This window comes from Cetorhinus maximus, chromosome 6 (genome assembly GCF_964194155.1).
Source record: "Cetorhinus maximus chromosome 6, sCetMax3.hap1.1, whole genome shotgun sequence".
Lineage (NCBI taxonomy): Eukaryota > Metazoa > Chordata > Chondrichthyes > Lamniformes > Cetorhinidae > Cetorhinus > Cetorhinus maximus.
Genome location: NC_135884.1, coordinates 890,462 through 913,642, shown reverse-complemented (window position 1 = coordinate 913,642; position 23,181 = coordinate 890,462). Strand labels below are relative to the sequence as shown.

Genomic DNA, 23,181 nt, shown 5'->3' with positions numbered 1-23,181 from the left:
TATGAGGGGGGAAAAAAGAGCTAACTAATATTGTAGAATGATTGGAATCTGACACACACAGGAGAAAGAGGTTTTCGGTCTTTTCTCTTTTCAGACTCTCACACAAACCCTGGTTTCCTGGTTAGGAGCCAATTAAAATGTTGTTGCCAGGCAGTTCTCTGTTAAGACTGGACTCCTCCTTGGCACCATTCTGTCTTTCATGGCACACTCTGTTCCAGGATAGCAACATTGTATATATCCCTCACACTGTTCTAGTAGACATGTCTTTCAAACTGCAGCCATTGTAATTTTAATCCACAGTCCAACAGAAATAAAAAGGTATGTTCTTTACATTGGACAGGCTTTGGGGAATCAGGAGGTGAGTTACTCATCGCAGGATTCATAGTATCTGACCTGCTCTTGTAGCCACAGTATTTATATGGCTAGTCTAGTTCAGTTTCTGGTCAATGGTAACCACCAGAATGTCGATAGTGGGGGATTCCTTGATGCCACACTCTGTCAAATGTGGCCTTGATGTCAAGGGCAGTCACTCTCACCTCACCTCAGAAGTTCATCTCTTTTGTCCATGTTTGAACCAAGGCTATAATGAGGTCAGGAGCTGAGTGGCCCTGGCGGAATCAAAACTGGGCGTCAGTGAGCAGGTTATTGCTAAGCAAGTGCCGCTTGATAGCACTATTGATGACCCCTTCCATCACTTTACTGATGATTGAAAGTAGACTGATGGGGTGGTAATTGGCTAGGTTGGTAATTGGCTGGGTTGGATTTGTCTTTTTGTGTACAGGACATACCTGGGCAATTTCCCACATAGCCGGGTAGATGCCAGTGTTGGACCTTATTTTTAAAAGGCGCCCCCTAGTTCTAGATTTCCCCACAAGGGGAAACATTCTCTCAGCATCTACCCTGTCAAGCCCCTCAAAATCTTAAATGTTTCAATAAGATCACCCCTCATCCTTTGGAAGTCCAATAAGTATGGGACAACCTGGCCAACCTTCCCTCATAAGACAAATCCCTTCATCCCAGGAATCAGCCTCGTGAACCTTCTCTGGACTGTCTCCAATGCAAGTATGTCCCTCCTGAAATCTGTACACAGGTGAAGTCTCACCAACACCCTGTACAGCTGCAGCAAGACTGGCCTTTTATATTCCACCCTCTTGCAATAAAGGCCAACATTCCATTTGTCTTCTTAATTACTTGTTGTACCTGCATGCTAACTTCCTATGATTCATGTGCAAGATCTCTCTGTACCTCAACATTCTGCAGTCTCTCTCCATTTAAATATTCTTCTGTATTTCTATTCTTCCTGCCAAAGTGGACCTCAGACTTTTCTCACATTATACTCCATAAGGCAAATTTTTGTCCACTCACTTAACCCGTCTATATCCTTTTGCAGACTTTTTGTATCCTCCTCACAACTTGCTTTCCTATCTATCGTCTTTGTATCAGCAGCAAATTTGGCTACAATACAGTCGGTCCCTTCATTCAAGTCATTGACGTAGATTGTAAATAGCTGAGGCCCCTGCACTGATCCCTGAGGCACTTTACTAGTCAGTTTGCCAACCCCAAATCAACCCATTTATCCCGGCTTTCTGTTTCCTGTTAGTTAGCCAAACTCTATCCAAGCTAATTTTTAAAAAATATCCTTTTCTGGGATGTGGGAATCGCTGGCTAGGCCAGCATTTATTGCCCATCCCTCACTGCCCCTTGAGAAGGTGGTGGTGAGCTGCCTTCTTGAACCGCTACAGTCCATGTAGTGTAGGTACACCCACAGTGCTGTTAGGGAGGGAGTTCCAGGATTTTGATCCAGCAACAGAAAAGGAACGGCGATATATTTCCAAGTCAGGATGGTGAGTGACTTGGAGGGGAACTTCCAGGTGATGGTGTTCCCATCTATCTGCTGCCCTTGACCTTCTAGATGATAGCAGTCGTGAGTTTGTAAGGTGCTGTCTAAGGGGCCTTGGTGAATTCCTGCAGTGCATCTTGTAGATGGTACACACACTGCTGCCACTGTGCATTGGTGGTGGAGGGAGTGTTTTTCGATGTGGTGCCAATCAAGCAGCTGCTTTGTCCTGGATAGTGTCAAGCTTCTTGAGTGTTGTGAGAGCTGCACTCATCCAGGCAAGTGGGGAGTATTCCATCACACTCCTGACTTGTGCCTTGTAGATGGTGGACAGGCTCTGGGGAGTCAGGAGGTGAGTTACTTGTCACAAGATTCCTAGCCTCTGAGCTGCTCTTGTAGCCAAAGTATTTATATAGCTAGTCCAGTTGAGTTTCTGGTCAATGTTAAGCCCAGAATGTGTGATGGTAATGCTATTGAATGTCAAGGGGCGATGGTTAGATTCTCTCTTGTTAGAGATGGTCATTGCCTGGCACTATGTGGCACAAATGTTACATACATATATCCCCCAACACCATGAGCTCTTATCTTGTGCAATAACCTTTTACATGGCTCCTTATTGAATTCCTTTTGGAAATCCAAATGCACTATATCTACTGGTTTCCCTTTATCCACCCCCTGTTACACCCTCAAAGAACTTAATAAATTTGTCAAACACAATTTCCCTTTCACAAAACCATTATTGTATTATGATTTTTCTAAATACCCTGATACTATCTCATTAATAATAGATTCTAACATTTTCCCAATGACAGATATTAGAATTATAGTTTCCAGTTTCCTGCCTCCCTACTGTCTTGAACAGAGATTTTCCAACCCGCAGGGGCTTTTCCAGAATCTAAGACATCCACTACCTCGCACGCAGGCCACCATGTCCCAGCAATTAGTCAGCCTTTAATCCCATTAGATTTAAGCTCCTCTCTCCCTTTTACCTCTGTTTTTTTATTTTCTACAGTGGAGACAGACACAAAATACCGCTTCAATACTCTGCAATTTTCTTGTTTCTCATTAGTAATTCCCCAGTCTTATTCTCTAATGGTCCAACACCCAATGTCAGTTTTGTTTTCCTTATGTAACTTGAAGTTTTTACTGTCTGCTTTTATATTTCTTTCTCCCTCTTGATTTTTTTTGGTCATCCTTTGCTGATTATTAAAACTTTCTCAATTTTCCGGGCTTTGCAGCATTGAATATCTTTTCTTTCAATTTGATCCATCCTTAACGTCTTTATTTAGCCAGGGATTGTGCATCCATCTCCTAGAATCTTTCTTTCTTTCTCAATGGAATGTATCTTTTTGAGAGTGATGAAATACCTCCTTAAGTATCAGCTACTGCCTCCCTATGCTGGGGCCTTAACTCTTTACAATTTATATCAATGACTAGGATGAAGAGACCGAATGTAGGGTTGCTAAATTTGATGACACAAAGATAGGTAGGAAGTTGTGAAGAGGACATAGGTCATCTGCAAAGGCACATAGTTAGGTTACGTGAGTGGGCAAAAATTTGGCTGATATAATGTGGGAAAATGTGAACTTCTCCACTTTGGCAGGAAGAATAGAAAAGCAGCAAATTATTTAATTGGAGAGAGATTGTGGAACTCTGAGGTACAGAGGGATCTGGGTGGTCCTGGTGCATGAATCACAAAAAGTTAGTATGCAGGTACAGCAAGTGATTAGGAAGACAAATGGAATGTTGTTTATTGCAAGAGGAAAGGAATATAAAAGTAGGGAAGTTTTGCTACAGCTGTACAGGGCATTGGTGAGACCACATCTGGAGTACTGTGTACAGTGTTGGTCTCTGCATTGAAGAAAGGACATAATCTCACTGCTGAGGCTGAGTGGAAATTGCAGAGTGAGGGACCCTCTTAGTCCCACAGCACTCAGGGTCCGTGTCTCATCATTCAATGAAGCTCCCCCCTCCAGCCTCTGTTAAACGCCTACACAAAGATGCACCAATTTAATTCCACAGTACTGCCAGTGAACAAATCAAGCTGGGCTAATGAATTCTGCTGCAGTGAATGTATCACAACCAGGTTTTCAGTGAGACAGGCAGCTTTAATTGAACTTTTAATTATATATGTTCTGTACAGTTGAGTTATAAAGTCTCAGTTTTATCAGAGTCTCCTACATTTCAAATGTTCTCCACCATTTCAAATTTACAGCACAAAACCAATGATACAAAACATCTGCTGAGACACAGGATTCAAAGCAGGAATACCCCAATCACCTTCGTTTCAGCACCTGGCTCACAGACGCAGCCAGTACATGGCACTCCGGATCCTGTTATAATCTGGTAACTGCTCAATTGGACCTACCAGAGAGACAGAAAACATCAGTCAATGAATGGCAGAGATGGAAGTGTCAATATGAGTGCTGTGAAATATTGGAGACCCAGGCTTGTCTCTGCTGTGCTGCATCGTTCTCTAATTCTAATTATAAAGACACTCAAAGAACTTGGCATCTCTATGAGTGCTACATGTGTCCTAGGACACATCTCAGCTCCAGGACATCGCTGAGGGAGTTCCTCAGGGTAGTGTCCTAGGTCCAACCATCTTCAGCTGCTGCATCAATGATCTTCCCTCCATCATAAGGTCAGAAGTGGGGATGTTCGCTGACGATAGCACAATGTTCAGCACCATTTGCGACTCCTCAGATACTGAAGAAGTCTATGTCCAAATGCAGCAAGACCTGGACAATATGCAGCCTTAGGCAAGAAACATTCACACAACAGAAGTGCCAGGCAATGACCATCTCCAATAACCATCGCCCCATACATTCAAAGTAAAAACAAACTCAATAAATAATCCTGAAACAGAGCCATGGGAATGCAGCAAGTCCTGGATACAGGGAATCTGAACAGCGACACTCTCCCATACCCTCCCTATACCACACCTTGGATCTCAGGATCTTCCATCTCTGCATTATAATTGCTGCTCCTCTCCAATCTGTTCCTATGGCTTTAACACCTACCCTTTGTCATTCAACCTTGTGACTATTCTGCGCTGAGGCCTTGGCCCCTCACCTCACCTCAAATAGCCCAAAATATGCAGACACTAAAGCATACAGGCAGTGAACTGTGGCTGCTCAATGAAAAGGATTTAACTTACCGACTGCAGCAATTGCGGGACACTTGTCGTAGATATAGCGGCTACAAACATCACGCAACGTCTGGGCATCAACGGCCTATGCCAGGAAACAATGCACAAAGCACAGTTATACAGTATAAAACGGGATGGCAATGAGGAGACAACTGTGGGCTGACAGGTCCCCAGGTTCCGATGGACTTAATCCTAGGGTCTTAAAAGAAGTGGCTAGTGAGATAGTTCATTTCCCAATATTCCCTAAATTCGTGAAAGGCTCCATTAGATTGGAAAATAGTGAATGTAACTCCTTTATTCAAAAAGGGAGGGAGACAGAAAGCAGGAAACTACAGGCCAGCTGGCCTAACATCTGTCAAAGGGAAAATGTTAGAAGCTATTATTAATAGCAGGGCACTTAGAAAAATTCAAGGCAGTCAGACAGAGTCAACATGGTTTTGTGAAAGGGGCAATCATGTTTAACTAATTTATTGGACTTCTTTGAAGAAGTAACATGTGCTGTGGATAAAGGGGAACTGATGGATGTTCTGTACTTAGATTTCCAGAAGGCATTTGATAAGGTGCCACATCAAAGGTTATTGTGGAAAATAAAAGCTCATGGTGTAGGGGGTGACGTATTAGCATGGATAGAAGATTGGCTGGCTTGCAGGAAGCAGAGAGTTGGCATAAATAGATCCTTTTCAGGTTGGCAGGATGTAATGAGTGATGCACCACAGGGATCAGTGCTGGGGCCTCAACTTTTTACAATTTATATAAATGACTTGGATGAAGGGACCGAAGGTATGGTTGCTAAATTTGCTGACGACACAAAGATAGGTAGGAATTTAAGTTGCGAAGAGGACATAAGGAGGCTACAAACAGGTTAAGTGAGTGGACAAAGACCTGCAAATGGAGTATAATGTGGGAAAATGTGAAATTGTTCATTTTGGCAGGAAAAATACAAAAGAAGCTTATTATCTAAATGGTGAGAGATTGCAGAGCTCAGAGATGCAGATTGATTTAGGTGTCGAGTACATGAATTGCAAAAGGCTAGTATGCAAGTCCATCAAGTAATTAGGAAAGCTATAGAATGTGGGAGGCGATGGCGTAGTGGTATTGCCACTGGACTAGTATTCCAGAGACCCAGGGTAATGCTCTGGGGATCCGCGTGTGAAGCCGGCCAGGGCACTTGGTGGAATGTGAATCTGAATTCATTAAAAGTCTGATGATGACAACAAAACCATTGCCGATTATCATAAAAACCCATCTGGTTCACTAACGTCCTTTAAGGAATGAAATCTGCCGTCCTTACCTGGTCTGGCCTACATGTGACTCCAGACCCACAGCAATGTGGCTGACTCTTAAATGCCCCCTGAACAAGCAATAAATGCTGGCCTAGCCAGCAACACCCACATCCCATGAACAAATAAAAAAAAATATTATTTACTGCGAGAGGAATTGAGTACAAAAGTCAGGAGGTTATGAAGTACATCTGAAGTACCCCGGACAGTATTGGTCTCCTTATTTAAGGAAGGATGCAAATCTGTTGGAAGCAGTTCAGGGAAGGTTTACTAGATTAATACCTGGAATGGGCGGCTTGTCTTATGAGGAAAGGTTGGACAGACTAGGCTTGTATCCGCTGGAGTTTAGAAGAGTAAGAGGTGACTTGATTGAAGCATTTAAGATCCTGTTGTGTCTTGACAGGCTGGATGTGGAGAGGACGTTTCCCTTTGTGGGAGAATCTAGAACTAGGGGTTACTGTTTAAAAATAAGGGGTCATCCATTTATGACAGATGAGAATTTTTTTCTCTGAGGGTTGAGTGTCTTTGGAACTCTTCCTCAAAAGGCGTTGGAAGTTGAGTCTTTGAATATTTTTAAGGCAGAACTAGATAGATTCCTGATAAGCAAGAGGCTGAAAGATTATCAGGGTAGGTGGGAATGTGGAGTTGAGGTGAAAATCAGATCAGCCATGATCTTACTGAATAGCAGAGAAGGCTCGAGGGGCCGAGCGGCCTACTCCCGCCCTAATTCATATATACAGCATGTGAATGGTAAGCAGTACTTTCATCTCTACTAAATCTGCAAGTCTCACCAAGGTACAGTTCCACACACACTGACTCTCACTGGGGTACAGTTCCGCACACACTGACTCTCACTGGGGTACAGTTCCACACACACTGACTCTCACTGGGGTATGGGTCCCACACACACTGACTCTCACTGGGGTACAGTTCCACACACACTGACTCTCACTAGGGTACAGCTCCACACACACTGACTCTCACTGGGATACATTTCCACACAGACTGACTCTCACTGGGGTATACTTCCGCACACACTGACTCTCACTGGGGTACAGTTCCACAAACACTGACTCTCACTGGGGTACAGTTCCGCACACACTGACTCCCACTGGGGTACAGTTCCACACACACTGACTCTCACTGGGGTACAGTTCCACACACACTGACTCTCACTGGGGTACAGTCCCACACACACTGACTCTCACTGGGGTACAGTCCCACACACACTGACTCTCACTGGGGTACGGGTCCCACACACACTGACTCTCACTGGGGTACAGTTCCACACACACTGACTCTCACTAGGGTACAGCTCCACACACACTGACTCTCACTGGGATACATTTCCACACAGACTGACTCTCACTGGTACAGTTCCGCACACACTGACTCTCACTGGGGTACAGTTCCACACACACTGACTCTCACTGGGGTACAGTTCCACACACACTGACTCTCACTGGGGTACAGTTCCACACACACTGACTCTCACTGGGGTACAGTCCCACACACACTGACTCTCACTGGGGTAAAGTTCCACACACACTGACTCTCACTGGGGTACAGTTCCACACACACTGACTCTCACTGGGGTACAGTTCCACACACACTGACTCACTGGGGTACAGTTCCGCACACACTGACTCTCACTAGGGTACAGTTCCACACACACTGACTCTCACTAGGGTACAGCTCCACACACACTGACTCTCACTGGGATACATTTCCACACAGACTGACTCTCACTGGGGTACAGTTCCGCACACACTGACTCTCACTGGGGTACAGTTCCACACACACTGACTCTCACTGGGGTACGGGCTCGAAGTTGAGTCTTTACATTAGTTGCTAATTGGCTGTAGACCAGATAGTTACACAGAACCAATATCATAAATCACTGAGCAATACGTACATCAATCCTGGCATTCCACTCTGCCAATGAGATTCGTCGGCCATAACTGAGGACCTGGCGCCCGATGTCTGCACATGTTGGTGTGGTGCCTGTGAACAAACGTGTGCCTTAGTGAGCTCCAACACATCAATAGCTTTGAACATAATTCCCTGCTCTCCCTCTCTGTCAGTATGGGCTTATGGCTACATCACTCTGCCTCTGTTATTGGGGTACACTCAGCCTGTGGGCATTGCCTCTGGTGGGGCCGGGGGGCCTGTTCCCATCGGTGGGGGGACTGAGAAAGGGTAGCAACCGACATGGAACAGGGGCAGGAAATGGAGTTAAGATACAGATCAGCCACGATCTAAATGAATGGTAGAAGAGGGGCTGAGGAGCTGCATGGTCTCCTGTTGTTCATAACCTCCCCAGCTGCTCTTCATCTTACCATCCAGCTGTGCGACTAAGTGTGTCTTCAGTGTATTTTTGGCTCTGGTCACCTCGCTCTCAGTCACACTCGTGCAAAGATGCATCCTAAACAGAAACACAAACAAGCAACAGTCAAATCGTAAATGGGAAAACATAACATCCCCATCCATTGACCCTCTCTCCACAACCCCCACTCCTGTCTCTCTCTCTCCTCCAGCAGGGTGGAGACGTGACTGAGATTTTTTTGAATCTGAGTCTCTCTTACACTTTGCAGCGTAGGTGAGCGGTCAGTGATCAGAAGGAAACCTCACCTGCTTCTCCTTCTCACAACTGCAGAACTCTCAGAGCTCTGGCAGCCAAGATCAGACAACACAGTGACTGCACGAAGCAGAGCGCTCTGGTCTGGATCAGCCAGCGAGTTTAATCTCCAGCCCTACAGTTAGTGCTACAGGACCAAACCTCTCACATCTGCCAAGGCATAGACTGTATTTCATCATTTGAATTCTTCAATGCAATTAACTCCCTCTATTCCCTTATTTATAATGCTTAATTTGAATAAATGGATAACTTTAATGTTTTCATCAGCAGATTACAGTAAGTGGTGACAGACTGGAGGAGCCAGACATCCCAGGACCAGTATCAGAAGCAGGACACGCACCATTCTCCCTGGGCAAAGTGCACCGTGTCTTCAATGTTCTGTCCGTCACAGACCAGGTAAATCCCCCACAGCCCCGTGTCAGAGTAACATGTATTGAAGGACTGGAAGCTGTGACCCAGCTTATTCTCAACTGAAATCTGGGCCAGGCGACTTGACTGATTCTGCAGAGGCAAAAAAGGGAGAAATAAACACTGAACATTGTCCCCATCAAACACTCCCAGGACAGGTACAGCACGGGGTTAGATACAGAGTAAAGCTCCCTCTACACTGTCCCCATCAAACACTCCCAGGACAGGTACAGCACGGGGTTAGATACAGAGTAAAGCTCCCTCTACACTGTCCCCATCAAACACTCCCAGGACAGGTACAGCACGGGGTTAGATACAGAGTAAAGCTCCCTCTACACTGTCCCCATCAAACACTCCCAGGACAGGTACAGCACGGGGTTAGATACAGAGTAAAGCTCCCTCTACACTGTCCAGTTCAAACACTCCCAGGACAGGTACAGCACGGGGTTAGATACAGAGTAAAGCTCCCTCTACATTGTCCCACGGGGTTAGATACAGAGTAAAGCTCCCTCTACATCGTCCCCATCAAACACTCCCAGGACAGGTACAGCACGGGGTTAGATACAGAGTAAAGCTCCCTCTATACTGTCCCCATCAAACAGTCCCAGGACAGGTACAGCACGCGGTTAGATACAGAGTAAAGCTCCCTCTACACTGTCCCCATTAAACACTCCCAGGACAGGTACAGCACGGGGTTAGATAGAGCTCACTCAGGTTACATTAGTGAGCCAGGCTGGCTGGTCAATCATCCACCATGCCCTGGAGTACTGGGTGCCTGACTGCTCCAGATATCAAACAGGGTCTGTTGCAAGAACCTTTCAGCAACATAATCCTCTTCAAAAACTTGCATTTATTTTGCACTTTTAATCCAGTAAAACTTCCCAAGGTGCTTCATTGGAGTGTTTTCAAACAAAACTTGACAGTCACATAAGGAAATATTGGGACAAGTGACAAAAAGCTTAGTCGAAGAGCTATGTTTTAAGGAGCATAATTAAAGAGAGCTGGGATATAAGAGAGGGGTAGAGGTTTAGAGGGAATTCCAGAGCTGAGAGTCCAGGCAACTAACTGAAGGCAAGGCCGCCAATGGTGGAGTGATTAAATTCGGGCTGCACAAGAGGCCAGGATTAGAGGAGAGGGCTGTAGGACTACAGGAGGTTAGAAAGGTTCACTCGACCCATTTAAGACAGAGATGAGGAGAAACATTTTCTCTCAGAGGGTCGTCAGTCTGTGGAATTCTCTTCTCCGGAAAGCAGTTGAGGCTGGGTCAGAGTTTATTCAAGGCTGAGTTAGACAGATTTATGATGGACAAAAGAGTCAAGGGTTAAGGGGGGCAGTCAGGAAAGGTGGAGCCCAGACCGCAACCAGATTAGCCAAGATCTTATCGAATGGCGGAGCAGGCTCAGAGGGCTGAATGGCCTCCTCCTGCTCCTAAGTCCTATGCTCCTATGTTCTAGGGTGGGTGGAGGCCATGGAAGGATTCTAAAACAAAGATGAAAATGTAAAAATGGAACCTTTGCTTCACTTTTGACAAGACATAGCAGTAATCGCCCATCCACACAGTGCTTGTGGGATACAAGACCATCCATATGCTAAGCATCCATGGCTAAGCAAGGAAGTTAAAGATAACATAAAGGCATAAACTAAGGCATCCCAAATTGCAAAGGTCAGTGTCAGGCTGGAAGATTGGGAAACTTTTAAAGATCAACAAAAGGTTACTAAAACAATAATAAAAGAAGCAAAGGTAAATTATGAAAGAAAACTGCGAAATGTAAAAACTGATAGCAAAAGCTTCTACAAGTAGATAAAAAGAAAGAGTAGCTAAAGTGAATGTTGGTCCCTTGGAGACTGAGACTGGGGAGTTAATAGTGGGGAACGCAGAAATGGCAGAGACGTTTAATCAATATTTTGCCTCAGTTTTCACGGTGGAGGACACTAGTACCACCCCAATAGTAACAGGTAGTGCAGAGGGTATAGAGATGGAGGAACTTAGAACAATCACCATCACTAGAGAAAAAGTACTGAGCAAACTATTGGGATTAAAGGGTGACAAGTCCCCAGGACCTGATGGTCTACATCCCAGGGTCTTAAAGGAAGTGGCAGCGGAGATAGTGGATGCATTGGCTATAATATTCCAAAATTCCCTGGATTCTGGAAAGGTTCCAGTGGATTGGAAAAATGCTAATATAACGCCCTTACTCAAAAAGGGGGGGATGCAGGATGTAGGAAACTATAGACCAGTTAGTTTAACGTCTGCCATTGGGAAATTGTTGGAATCCATTATTAAGGAAGTAGTAATGGGGCATTTGGAAAGTCAAAATGCAATCCATCGGAGTCAGCATGGCTTTATGAAGAGTAAATCGTGTTTGACTAATTTGCCAGAGTTCTTTGAAGATGTGACAAGCAAAGTGGTTAATGGGGATCCTGTAGATGTAGTATGTCTGGATTTCCAGAAGGCCTTTAATAAGGTGCCGCACAAAAGATTAATACACAAGATAAGATCACACAGAGTTAGGGGTAATATATTAGCTTGGATAGAGGATTGGCTAACCAACAGAAAGCAGAGAATCAGAATAAATGGGTCTTTTTCTGGATGGCAAGCTGCAACTAGTGGGGTGCCACAGGGTTCGGTCCTTGGGCCCCAACTATTTACAATCTATATTAATGACTTGGATTCAGGGATAGAAGATACTATAGTTAAATTTGCAGATGACACCAAAATAGGTGGGAAAGTAAGTTGCAATGAAGAAATAAGAAATTTACAAATGGATATGGACAGGTTAGGTGAATGGGCCAAAATTTGGCAGATGGAGTTTAACGTGGATAAGTGTGAGGTTATCCATTTTGGTCGGAAGAATAAAAAGGCGACTTATTATTTAAATGGAGAGAAACTTCAGAATGCTTCAGTGTAGAGGGATCTGGGTGTCCTCGTGCATGAATCGTTGAAAGCCAGTACACAGGTACAGCAGGTAGTAAGGAAGGCAAATGGAATTTTGGCATTTATTGCTAAAGGAATAGAGTATAAAAATAGGGAAGTGTTGTTGCAACTGTACAAGGCATTGGTGAGACCGCACCTGGAGTACTGTGCAGAGTTTTGGTCCCCTTACTTGAGGAAGGATGTAGTTGCACTGGAGGCGGTTCAGAGGAGGTTCACTAGATTGATTCCAGAGAATCTTATGAGGAGAGTTTGAGCAGTTTAGGCCTATACTGGCTAGAGTTTAGAAGGATGAGAGGAGATCTAGTTGAGGTATATAAGATGCTAAAGGGGATAGACAAAGTAGACGTGGGGCATTCTGGAACATGAGGCCATAGTTTTAGGCTAAGGGGTGGTAGATTTAAGTCAGAGATGAGGAGGAATTACTTTTCTCAAAGGGTCGGGAATCTGTGGAATTCACTACCTCAGAGTGCAGTGGATGCCGGGATGCTGAATAAAGTTGAGGAGATAGACAGGTTTTTAATTAGTAACGGGTTGAAAGGTTATGGGGAGAGGGCGGGAAATTGGGGTTGAGGCTGGAATGACATCAGCCATGATGGTAATGAATGGCGGGGCAGGCTCAAGGGGCTGAATTGCCTACTCCTGCTCCTGGTTCTTATATGATGAGGGCCTGTCTTTGGGTCTCAGAGTCCCTCCTGCTGCTGCTCCAGGAACAGAGGAAGCTCCCACTTCTTCATTTATACACAGCTACTCACCGCCCCTCCCCCGTACGTGCGGTCCCAGCTTCCGATGAGTGTGCTGGCAACCGAGAGAGGGACCATGTCAGGATTGGACGATCCAACTCCCTCCACAGCAATGGCAATGTGTGCTAATGGCATAGCATCATCCCGCACAAGAATCTGAAATCAAGAAGGGGGGTGTTCAACCTCACAACAAAAAGAGTTTTCAATCCCACCCACTGAAGCCACTGGCTGCTGCCAGGGTGATCGTAGGTATTTAACTGTGTGGATCAGTGAGGCCTATTTTGTCTCACCCAAAGTCCACCAATGTACAGAAAGCACTGGATGACGACCAGGGGTGAGATTTTGGAACTTGCAGTTGTGGAAGTGACCATGCACACCCAAGGAATGAAAAACTTCAAGCGCCCACTGTCTGCCTGTATATCAGCCTCAATCCCAGCAGCTTGGCCAGTCCATTCCACACATTCCCCAGGTTCTGTGTAACGCTGATAAACCAATGCTCTCATTACATCTTCAGCTGAAGCCAGTCTCACTGGTTCTAGAATTTGTTTCAATCTCTAACTCATTACAGCTTCAAATATTAATTCCCTTAAAGCTCTTCCTAGAATAATTGGACTCGCTTCCCCCCCAGTCGCCAATCCCGGCTTCACGCACCCCCCCCCGCCCCAGTCGCCAATCCCGGCACCTCAGCCACTCCCCAGTAGCCAATCCCAACCCCTTGACCCTTCCCCAGTAGCCAATCCCAGCTCCCCCCCCCCCCCAGTAGCCAACCCCGGCCCCTTGGCCGCTCCCCAGTAGCAATTCTAGCCTCTCGCCTGCTCCCTAGTAGTGAATCACAGCCCCTCACCCGCTCCTTCGTAACCAATCCCGACCCTCCACCCTCTCCCCAGTAGCCAATCCTGGCCCTTCGCCCGCTCCCCAGTAACCAATCCCGACCCTCCACCCTCTCCCCAGTAGCCAATCCCGACCCTCCACCCTCTCCCCAGTAGCCAATCCCGACCCTCCACCCTCTCCCCAGTAACCAATCCCAGTTCTTCCTTTTCTGCACACATTTCCATTCTCCTATTTCTTAACAGCACTGTGGGTGTACCTGCACCACAGGGACTGCAGCGGTTCAAGAAGGCAGCTCATCATCACCTTCTCAAGGGCAATTAGGGATGGGTAATAAATGCTGGTGTGCCCAGCGACACCCACACCCCATGAACAAATTACATTTCAAGGTTCTGGGTCCAATTTCCTTTCCTGATTGGGAGCCTGAAGCTACCTTCCTCACCCCTCCCCCAGGGATCTCATCTCCAATAATGGGGCTTCCACCTTATTCTCAATCTGATCCTGCAGGCCTGTGTCTCAAACTGCATTCCCTTTCTCTAGCTGGTGTTTCCAACCAAGGCAACAGTCCAATGTAATGCCCCAACTGTTGCCTCTGCTTAAATCAGCGAACGCGGTACAGTATGGAGATGGAAACTGGGATCTTTCTGTTCCAGGTTCAGTACCGGTCGAGGCAGGGAACAGGAGAAGTGACCAACAGGCAGATGGGAGGGTAGACCGACTGGTTAGTGACACCACAGGACTGGCCGAAACTGACCTGACTTCCAGTGAAGCGGCAAGGAGCCAGCACAGGGACCACATCATTCTCGTACTTGAAGGAAACTCCTCCAAAGTGCTTGCTAGCCAACCCCATCACCTCGTCATGGTGAATACCTGGGGGTGGGAGGTGGAAATAAAACAGAGCCTACACTGTAATTACACCACAAACACTGAAATTACCCCTGAAGCCTTGTAATTTCTTCACTTTACATTGTAATTACAAATCATAGAATGATACAACACAGGAGGCCATTCAACCCATCTTGTCTGTACCAGCTCTGAGATATCCAATTATTCCCAGTCCCCCATGTCTTTCCCCATATCCCTACAAATGTTCCCCTTCACATATTTAACCATTTCTCCTTTCGAAAGTTACCTTTTTAAACATGTATTCTTTCACAGACTGTGGGCATCACTGGCGACGCCAGTATTTGTGGCCCATCCCTAAATGCTCTTGAACTGAGAGGGTGGCAAGGCCATTTCAAAGGGCAGTTAAGAGTCAATCACATCGGTTCCATTGCCCATTCAAGCAGTGCATTCTAGATCACAACAAATTGCTGTGTAAAATGTATTCTAGTTTTTGATTTTTTGTCAATTTACCTTAAACCTGTGTCCTCTGGTTACCAACCTTTCTACCATTAGAGAGTTCTTTATTTACTCCATCAAAATCCTTCGTGATTTTGAACACCCCTCTTAAATCCTGCTTTAACCTTCTCTGCTCTAAGGAGAGCAACCTCAGCTTTCCAGTCTCTCCATTACCGAAATTCTCATCTTTGATACTATCCTAGTAAATCTCCTTTGTACCCTCCCCAACATCTTGATGTCTCCCCTAAATTCTGGTGCACAGGATTGGAAACTAAACTCCAGCTGAGGTCACAGCCCATCATTTCTCACCTCCTGAAGCAGCCACGACCATTCGGGGAGCTTTGTAATGATTGGTCATGAACTCTTCGAGATTGCTGCGACTCAGAGACCTTAACAGCAAAAAGAAAATATATTAATCAGAAGAATTAATCAATCTGGTGTCTATCAGAATGTTCAAAGGTTAACACCAGAACTTCAATTTGGCAAAAAGTTTGTGCTACAGGTGCCGGAGAGACTGCCAGGTTTGTGCCAAAGAGTGAAATTAGATCTAGTTTTGATCAGATTTGTACTGATTAAACAGGATCATTGCCTTTTCTCCCCATATGATAAATGTCCAGCACCTTTATCAACCGTGCATGAAACGTTTCCACAATGCCCCTTACCCCTCTCCCCAGCTTTTTTCTGTATGCCAGCCCACGTTATTGGACTTCTGACTGATTATGTCATCGTGAAGCCACTTGGGATGTTTTTCTTCATTAAAGACGTGATATAGATTTAGGGTTTTGACGTTGTCGAAATAAACCTCATAAACTGTCACAATTTGATCTAAATTTACCATTTCTGGTTTACAAAATCAGAACCAAAATCACGACACTCCTGTGCCTACACAAGACAGTAGGAATGCTTACATGGCCTCACTGCCGTGTGTTAGAAAGACAGTCACACAGCAGTCCAGTCCCTCACCTCAATCTAGTCACCCTTACTGGAAGCTGCAACTGGGCATTGGACAAGGACAGGTTCAGGCTGTGGTACTCCCTCGTTGAACAGCTTGCCGGCCAATGTTCCCGCTAAGTTACACGGGTGTACAGTTATCCAAAACCATTTAAAGGGACCATGCACTGAAAAACAATGTGCTACATATAACTAAATATTAATGAAAGCATGCGATGCTCATCATCTGGCATCACATGTGGAGAATGGCCAGGGCATGGGAGTATCAACACCATCAGGAAAGAAAACTGGAGAGAGAGTGACTGAGAAACAGAAAAGCTTGCATGAGGTTTGCAAATTTGGAGTGAGTGTCAATCTGCTGTCCTTGCCTGGTCTGGCCTACATGTGACTCCAGACCTCAGCAATGTGGTTGACTCTTAAATTCCTTCTAAACATGGGAAATTAGGGGTGGGCAATAAATGCTGGCCTAGCAATGCCCACATATCATGAACAAATAATAATTTTTTTAAAAATTTCACATTTTCCCACATTATACTCTTATGCCAGATCTTTGCCCACTCACTTAACCTATCCAGATCCCTTTGTAGCCTCTATGTACTCTACACACCTTATTTCCTACCTATCATTGTGTCATCAGCAATTTCGCAGCCACACCTTTGGTCCCTTCATCCAAGTCATTTATATCGATTGTAAAAAGTTGAGGCCGCAGCACTGATCCCTGTGGCACACCACTCATTACATCCTGTCAACCAGAAAAGACCCTTATATGCCTACCCTGTTTCCTGTTAGTGAGCCAATCTTCTATCTATGCCAATATGGTACCCCTATACCATGAGCTCTAACTTTCTGCAACTATCTTTCATGCAGCAAATGCCTTCTGGAAATCTAAGTACAGTACATCCACCAGTTCCCCTTTATCTACAGCGTGTGACTCCTTCAAATAACTCCAATAAATTAGTTAAACATCATTTCCTTTTCACAAAACCATGTTGACTCTGCCCGATTACCTTGAATTTTTCCATGTGCCCTGCTATAACGTCTTTAATACCTTTCCCACTAAGAGGTTAGTGTGCAAAATTAAAGCACATGGGATTGGGAGTAATATATTGACATGGATTGAGAATTGGTTAGTAGACTGGAAACAGAGAGTAGGAATAAATGGGTCTTTTTCGGAGTGGCAGGCGGTGACTAGTGGGGTGCGCAAGGATCAGTGCTTGGGCCCCAGCTATTCACAATATATATCAATGATTTGGATGAGGGAACCAAATGTAATATTTCCACGTTTTCTGACAACACAAAACTAGCTGGGAATGTGAGTGGTGAGGAGGATGTAAAGGCTTCAAGGTGATTTAGACAAATTGAGTGAGTGGGCAAATACATGGCAGATGCAGTTTAACATGGATAAGTGTGAAGTTATCCACTTTGGTCGGAAAAACAGAATGGCAGAGAATTATTTAAATTATGATAGATTGGTCCACTTTAAACATTCACTCCCTCCACCACCGACACACAATAGCAGCAGTGTGTACCATCTACAAGATGCACTGCAGGAATTCACCAAGGCTCCTTACACAGCACCTTCCAAACACACAACCACCTAGAAGGACAAGGGCAGCAGATAGATGGGAACACCACCACCTGGAAGTTCCTCCCCAAGTTACTCACCATCCTGACTTGGAAATATATCACCGTTCCTTCACTGTCGCTGGGTCAAAATCCTGGAACTCCCTCCCTAACAGCACTGTGAGTGTACCTACACCACATGGACTGCAGCGGTTCAAGAAGGCAGCTCACCACCACTTAAAATCCCATCCAGTGTATTTCACCTTCACAATGCCAGAGCCTATAAGAATTGCAGATCTATATGGAAGTCCAGAGACTAAAGCAAGATCCCAATTCAACATACTTGGGAATGACTCAGATAGGACTTTGTACTGATGGGAACAACTGAAGAAAACAACAAAGGTTAGTTGTTTGTGGTTTTGACCTTTGCTGCACCTCACTTACCACTCCATGATGACCTGTTCAACCTACCTACTGCCTGCCTTCCATCTCGCTGCTCCATATGGAGCTACCTTGCTGAGCAAGATCAACCAGCAACATGAGATGAAAGCGACTGCCCTTGATGTCAATTCAGCATTTGACAGAGTGTGGCATCAAGGAGCCCTAGCAAAACTAGAGTCAATGGGGATCAGGGGGACAACTCTCCACTGGTTGCAGTCATACTAACACAAAGGAAGATGGTTGTGGTTGTTGGAGGTCAGCCATCTCAGCTCCAGGACATCACTGCAGGAGTTCCTCAGGGTAGTGTCCTAGGCCCAACCATCTTCAGCTGCTTCATCAATGACCTTCCTCCTTCCATCATAAGATCAGAACTGGGGATGTTCACTGATGATTGCACAATGTTCAGCACCATTCGCGACTCCTCAGGTACTGAAGCAGTCCATGTCCAAATGCAGCAAGACCGGGACAATATCCAGGCTTGGGCTGACAAGTGGCAAGTAACATTCGTGCCACACAAGTGTCAGGTAATGACCATCTCTGACAAGAGAGAATCTAATCATCCTGGGGGTTACCATTGACCAGAAACTGAACTGGACTAGCCATATAAATACTTGTGGCTGCAAGAGCGGGTCAGATGCTGGGAATCCTGCAGCAAGTAACTCACCTCCTAACTCCCCAAAGTCCACCATCTACAAGGCACAAGTCAGGAGTGTGATGGAATACTCTCCACTTGCCTGGATGAGCGCAACTCCAACAACACACAAGAAGCTTGACAACATCCAGGGCAAATCTGCCCACTTGATTGGCACCACACCCACAAACACTCACTTCCTCCACCACCGATGCACAGTAGCAGCAGTGTGTACCATCTACAAGATGCACTGCAGAGAAACTCACTAAGGCTCCGCAGCACCTTCCAAACCCACGACCACAACCATCTAGAAGGACAAGGGCAGCAGACAGGGGAACACCACCACCTGGAAGTTCCCCTCCAAGTCACTCATCATCCTGACTTGGAAATATATCACCGTTCCTTCACTGTCACTGGGTCAAAATCCTGGAACTCCCTCCCTAACAGTACTGTGGGTGTACCTACACCACATGGACTGCAGCGGTTCAAGAAGGCAGCTCACCACCACCCTCTCAAGGGCAGCTAGGGATGGGCAATAAATGCTGGCCCAGCCAGCGAAGCCCTTATCCCATGATTGAATAAACAAAAAGAATGGGGAACATGGGAAGCCACTAACAAGTTCCTTGTGATAAACCCCACCTGTCGAATGGCAGGTTTTGAACTACCACGGTGAGAGTGATCCTTGCTAAACAGTCCAGGACAGGCCAGGGCCTCTGGTGCCTCAGTACAAACCCTTAAGCATTTGTGGAAAGACAAAACAATGCTGCACATCACCGAGGGGTGTCCCCTCAACAGACTAAGTGCCGAATAATCACCTTAAACTCAACAAATGAGAAGGCTATTGCTTGGCTTCAGGGATTTGCATTCACTAAATAAATAACCAATTTCTCTACGGCAATTAGGAATGGACAACAAATGCTGGTCTTGTCAGCAATGCTCTCAAAAAAAACCAAAATATAAACCACCCACTCACTTGACGTTCTCAGTGGGCCCCATCACTGTGTAACCAAGGGGTGTACCCTGGAAGGCAGCGGCATGAAGATAATCAAAGACCACCTCCCCCAGGTTCCCGTCCATCTCCTGCATCTCCTGCAGGATCAGCTTGCGTCCATGTTCCAGTTCAGGTTCTGATAGTGAACTGTTCTGTATCAGATCACCAACAAGTTCCATAGCTGTGAAAGGGAAATGCATCAGTTTAACATGCCCTGCGTGAGTTGTTTAACCAGCAGTGTGCAACCAGTTTACAAGAGGCAGTAACTAGCATAGTATGAGCAACTTAATAGAGACATTAACTAGCTGTGACACCAGTTTAATAGGGCACTAACTAGCAGAATTTGACCAGTTAATCTGGCAGTAACTGGTGTGAAAGACCAGTTTAATTGGGGCAGTAACTAGCAGAGCTTGATCAGTTTAACGCAGTAACTAGCTGTGAGACATATTTAACAGGGCAGTAATCAGCAGAGTGCCATCAAGACATTCACGGATGGATAAACTCTTTTCTGCAAGTGACATTTGCCCTTCCCCCTCTTTATTCACTGTTCACATGTGGCAGGGTTAGAGTTTCCATTGTAACCAGACCCCCTCCCTGTCTCAATCTCACCAATGACAAATGCATAAATATAAATTTAATACAATGTTTACCACCAATCCTTTCAACCAATTGGTGGGGGAGTAACGGCTGAGCCCAATTCTCCCTCTCACATTTTCATCAAGATTTTTACAGACAGAGGATCTTATCCCAGGGGACCTGGACCCACTGACCTATGGGTTAAGGTCAATACTGGGGACCCACTGACCTAAGGAATAAGGCCAGCACTGTAAACCTACTGAGACCAGCCAGTAAGCTCCCGTAGGCTGGGAGTTACAACTAGGAAGTTCAGTTATCTGCTGGTGCTGCATTCGACCACCCAAAGTTCTGTTAAATTCTGTATGTTTCAAATGAATCTCGGGCAAAATGTCACACGTTAAAATGCTTAATTGTGATTCACACAATTAAATACAGCGAAAGGCTGTGGGAAAGGAGCTAAATGAATGGCTCTTTCAAAGAACTAGCATAGGCACAATGGGCCAAATGGCCGCCTGTGCTGCAAGACTCTGTGCTAAATATTCCCTCCAGCTTTTGGCAAAGGAAATTGAGTTTGTGTTAATGCAAAGCCTGGTTACAAATAAAAGCACAAAATAAATATTCAGTTTATCCACAAAATTACTGTTGGAATATTCAGCACCTTTTGGTAAATCCTTGGCCAATGACTTCATGTAGTAAGCAGTCTGCTCTCGAGAGGTGTATGCACTCAGGTGGGCCCCTCGGTTCTCCACCTCCTCCTCCAAAACTGCCCGAGGATGTTCCTTGGTTCCCTAAAAACAGTAAGGTTTAACATTTCAAACCAGTTTTCCAAAATATTTGATTGTAACCAATACTCCCCCTCACACCCAGTTCATCCCGAAACAGGGCTCTGAGGAAGAGTCATACGGACTCGAAACGTTAACTCTGTTTCTCTCTCCACAGACGCTGTCAGACCTGCTGAGTTTTTCCAGCTTGTTTTGTTTACATTTCAGATTTCCAGCATCCGCAGTACTTTGCCTTTACATCGCTAAACATTGTTGCACGTGCCCCAATTCTCCACCCCTGAGCTCAGGAGGCCATCCATCTCATCAAAGGTTGCAGAGAGCAACCCAGTGAGTTCCACTCACCACACTGTTTCCCCAAAATCTCCGTATTTTTTCTCCTTCAAGTATTTATCCAATTTCCTTTGACAGAAATCGGTATCCACCCCCCTACCAGGCAGATCATTCCGAATCCTAACCACTCACTGTGTAAGAAAGGTTTTTATGTTGCATCTGAGCCAATCACCTCAAAACTGTGCTCACAAAAACAAAATGCTGCAGATGCTGGAAATCTGAAATAAAAACAGAAAATGCTGGAAATGCTCAGCAGGTCTGGCAGCATCAGGGGAGACAGTAAGAGCGCTAACGTTTCACTCTGAAGTGTCATGTTGCAGGGCACTCAGAACCTGGCCCCTCACAGACACAGGGGACACGCAGACCCCGCTACCTCCCCCCCCCCCCACCCCCAGTGGGCGCTCGGACCCCCCCCCCCAAACACACAGAGGGGCTCGGACCCCCCCCCCACACACAGCGGGGCTCGGACCCCTCCCCCCCAAACACACAGAGGGGCTCGGACCCCCCCCACACACACACAGGGGTGCTCGGACCCAGTGCCCCCTGCGCCCCCCCTTCCTGTAGCCGTACCTTCAGGACCATATGTTCCAGAAAGTTAGAAACTCCGTTATTTTTCTGGTTCTCGTATCGACTGCCGGCCTCAATCCACACGCCGACCTAGACAAGGAGAGCAGAGTCAGAGGAGCCATTCAGAAACAGCAATGCTGGGCCTCGCCATGACACACGGAGCACCATCTACTCTGTTGAGCTCAGAAGCTGCAGTGAGGATGCACAGTGCTGCTGGCCACAGAAACATTGAAAACTGGGGCTGAACTAGCTGATCACAGGGCCTCTGGGCCAAGAGGATAATTCAGACTCCAGCTCACTGCCCAACAGCAGCTACTAAAACACAGCAGTGCACGGGTCTTGAGTGAAGTCAGCATCTGTCAGTCAGCTGCGATGCCCTCCACAGCCAAACAGCTCATTGAGATTCAATGTCCGAACTCTCTCAAAAAAACTGGCCATTTGGGAGAGGGATGGGAGGGTGGCAGGAGCATATGGAGCTTGAAGAAAGGAGAGGGAAAGATTGTCCAGAAAAGAGGAAAAAATGCTGTAGATACACAAACAAATCAAGTTTAACTTTGAGGTGCTAGAGGCAGGTTGGTTGACCTCCCCCCACCCATCCACCCCCCAACAGAGGAATAACATCGACACCCCACCCCCTACACAGAGGAATATCACCTTCCCCTCCTCCCCTGAGGACCAGCATTCAGCAAAGTGCAGTGCTTTGAAGAGGCGATACTGAAGGATGGAACAGCAGTAACCACTCACCGTGCATGTGGGATGATCAGACTCGTCTGTGGCAACTCGCACCCCGTTGTCCAGTGTTGAGAGCTTGGTCTCTGGAATATTTGTGATGGCTTCAGCATAGGACACGGCGCTCTGAAAACGCTTGGCTCCAAGCAGTGTCGGCTAAGCAGGGGAAAGACACAGCAGTGAGCTCGGCATGGACTTACCCCCACAACTCCCCCGATAGACTTACCACCCCACCCTGAGACACCCAGTCACCCAATACAGACTCACCTACCCATTCCGGGTCCCCCGCTCCCCCAGCACTATTGCCGGAATATTGTCAAGGCCCATAGCCTTTGCAGTATTCAGTGCCTTCAGCCGTTTCTTGATATCAACTGGAGTGAATCGAATTGGCTGAAGACGGGCACCTGTGATGCTGGGGACCTGCGGAGGAGGCCGAGATGGTTCATCCACTCGGCACTTATG

General features: G+C 46.1%; 1 protein-coding gene across 1 annotated transcript; it reads right to left on the bottom strand.

Moving 5' to 3' along the window:
* Positions 1-3,924: 3,924 nt before the first annotated feature.
* On the bottom strand, positions 3,925-22,870 carry LOC144681453 (cytochrome b-c1 complex subunit 1, mitochondrial-like). Its single transcript, XM_078543040.1, has 12 exons — positions 22,735-22,870; positions 21,994-22,080; positions 20,970-21,099; positions 19,718-19,916; positions 15,468-15,547; positions 14,572-14,687; positions 13,002-13,145; positions 9,247-9,407; positions 8,608-8,693; positions 8,184-8,272; positions 4,998-5,073; positions 3,925-4,201 (listed from the first exon to the last, which is right to left on the bottom strand). The coding sequence occupies exons 2-12, from the start codon at positions 22,003-22,005 to the stop codon at positions 4,137-4,139; spliced, it is 1,158 nt and encodes a 385-aa protein (XP_078399166.1). The 5' UTR covers positions 22,006-22,080; positions 22,735-22,870; the 3' UTR covers positions 3,925-4,136.
* Between the last annotated feature and the right edge of the window lie 311 nt (positions 22,871-23,181).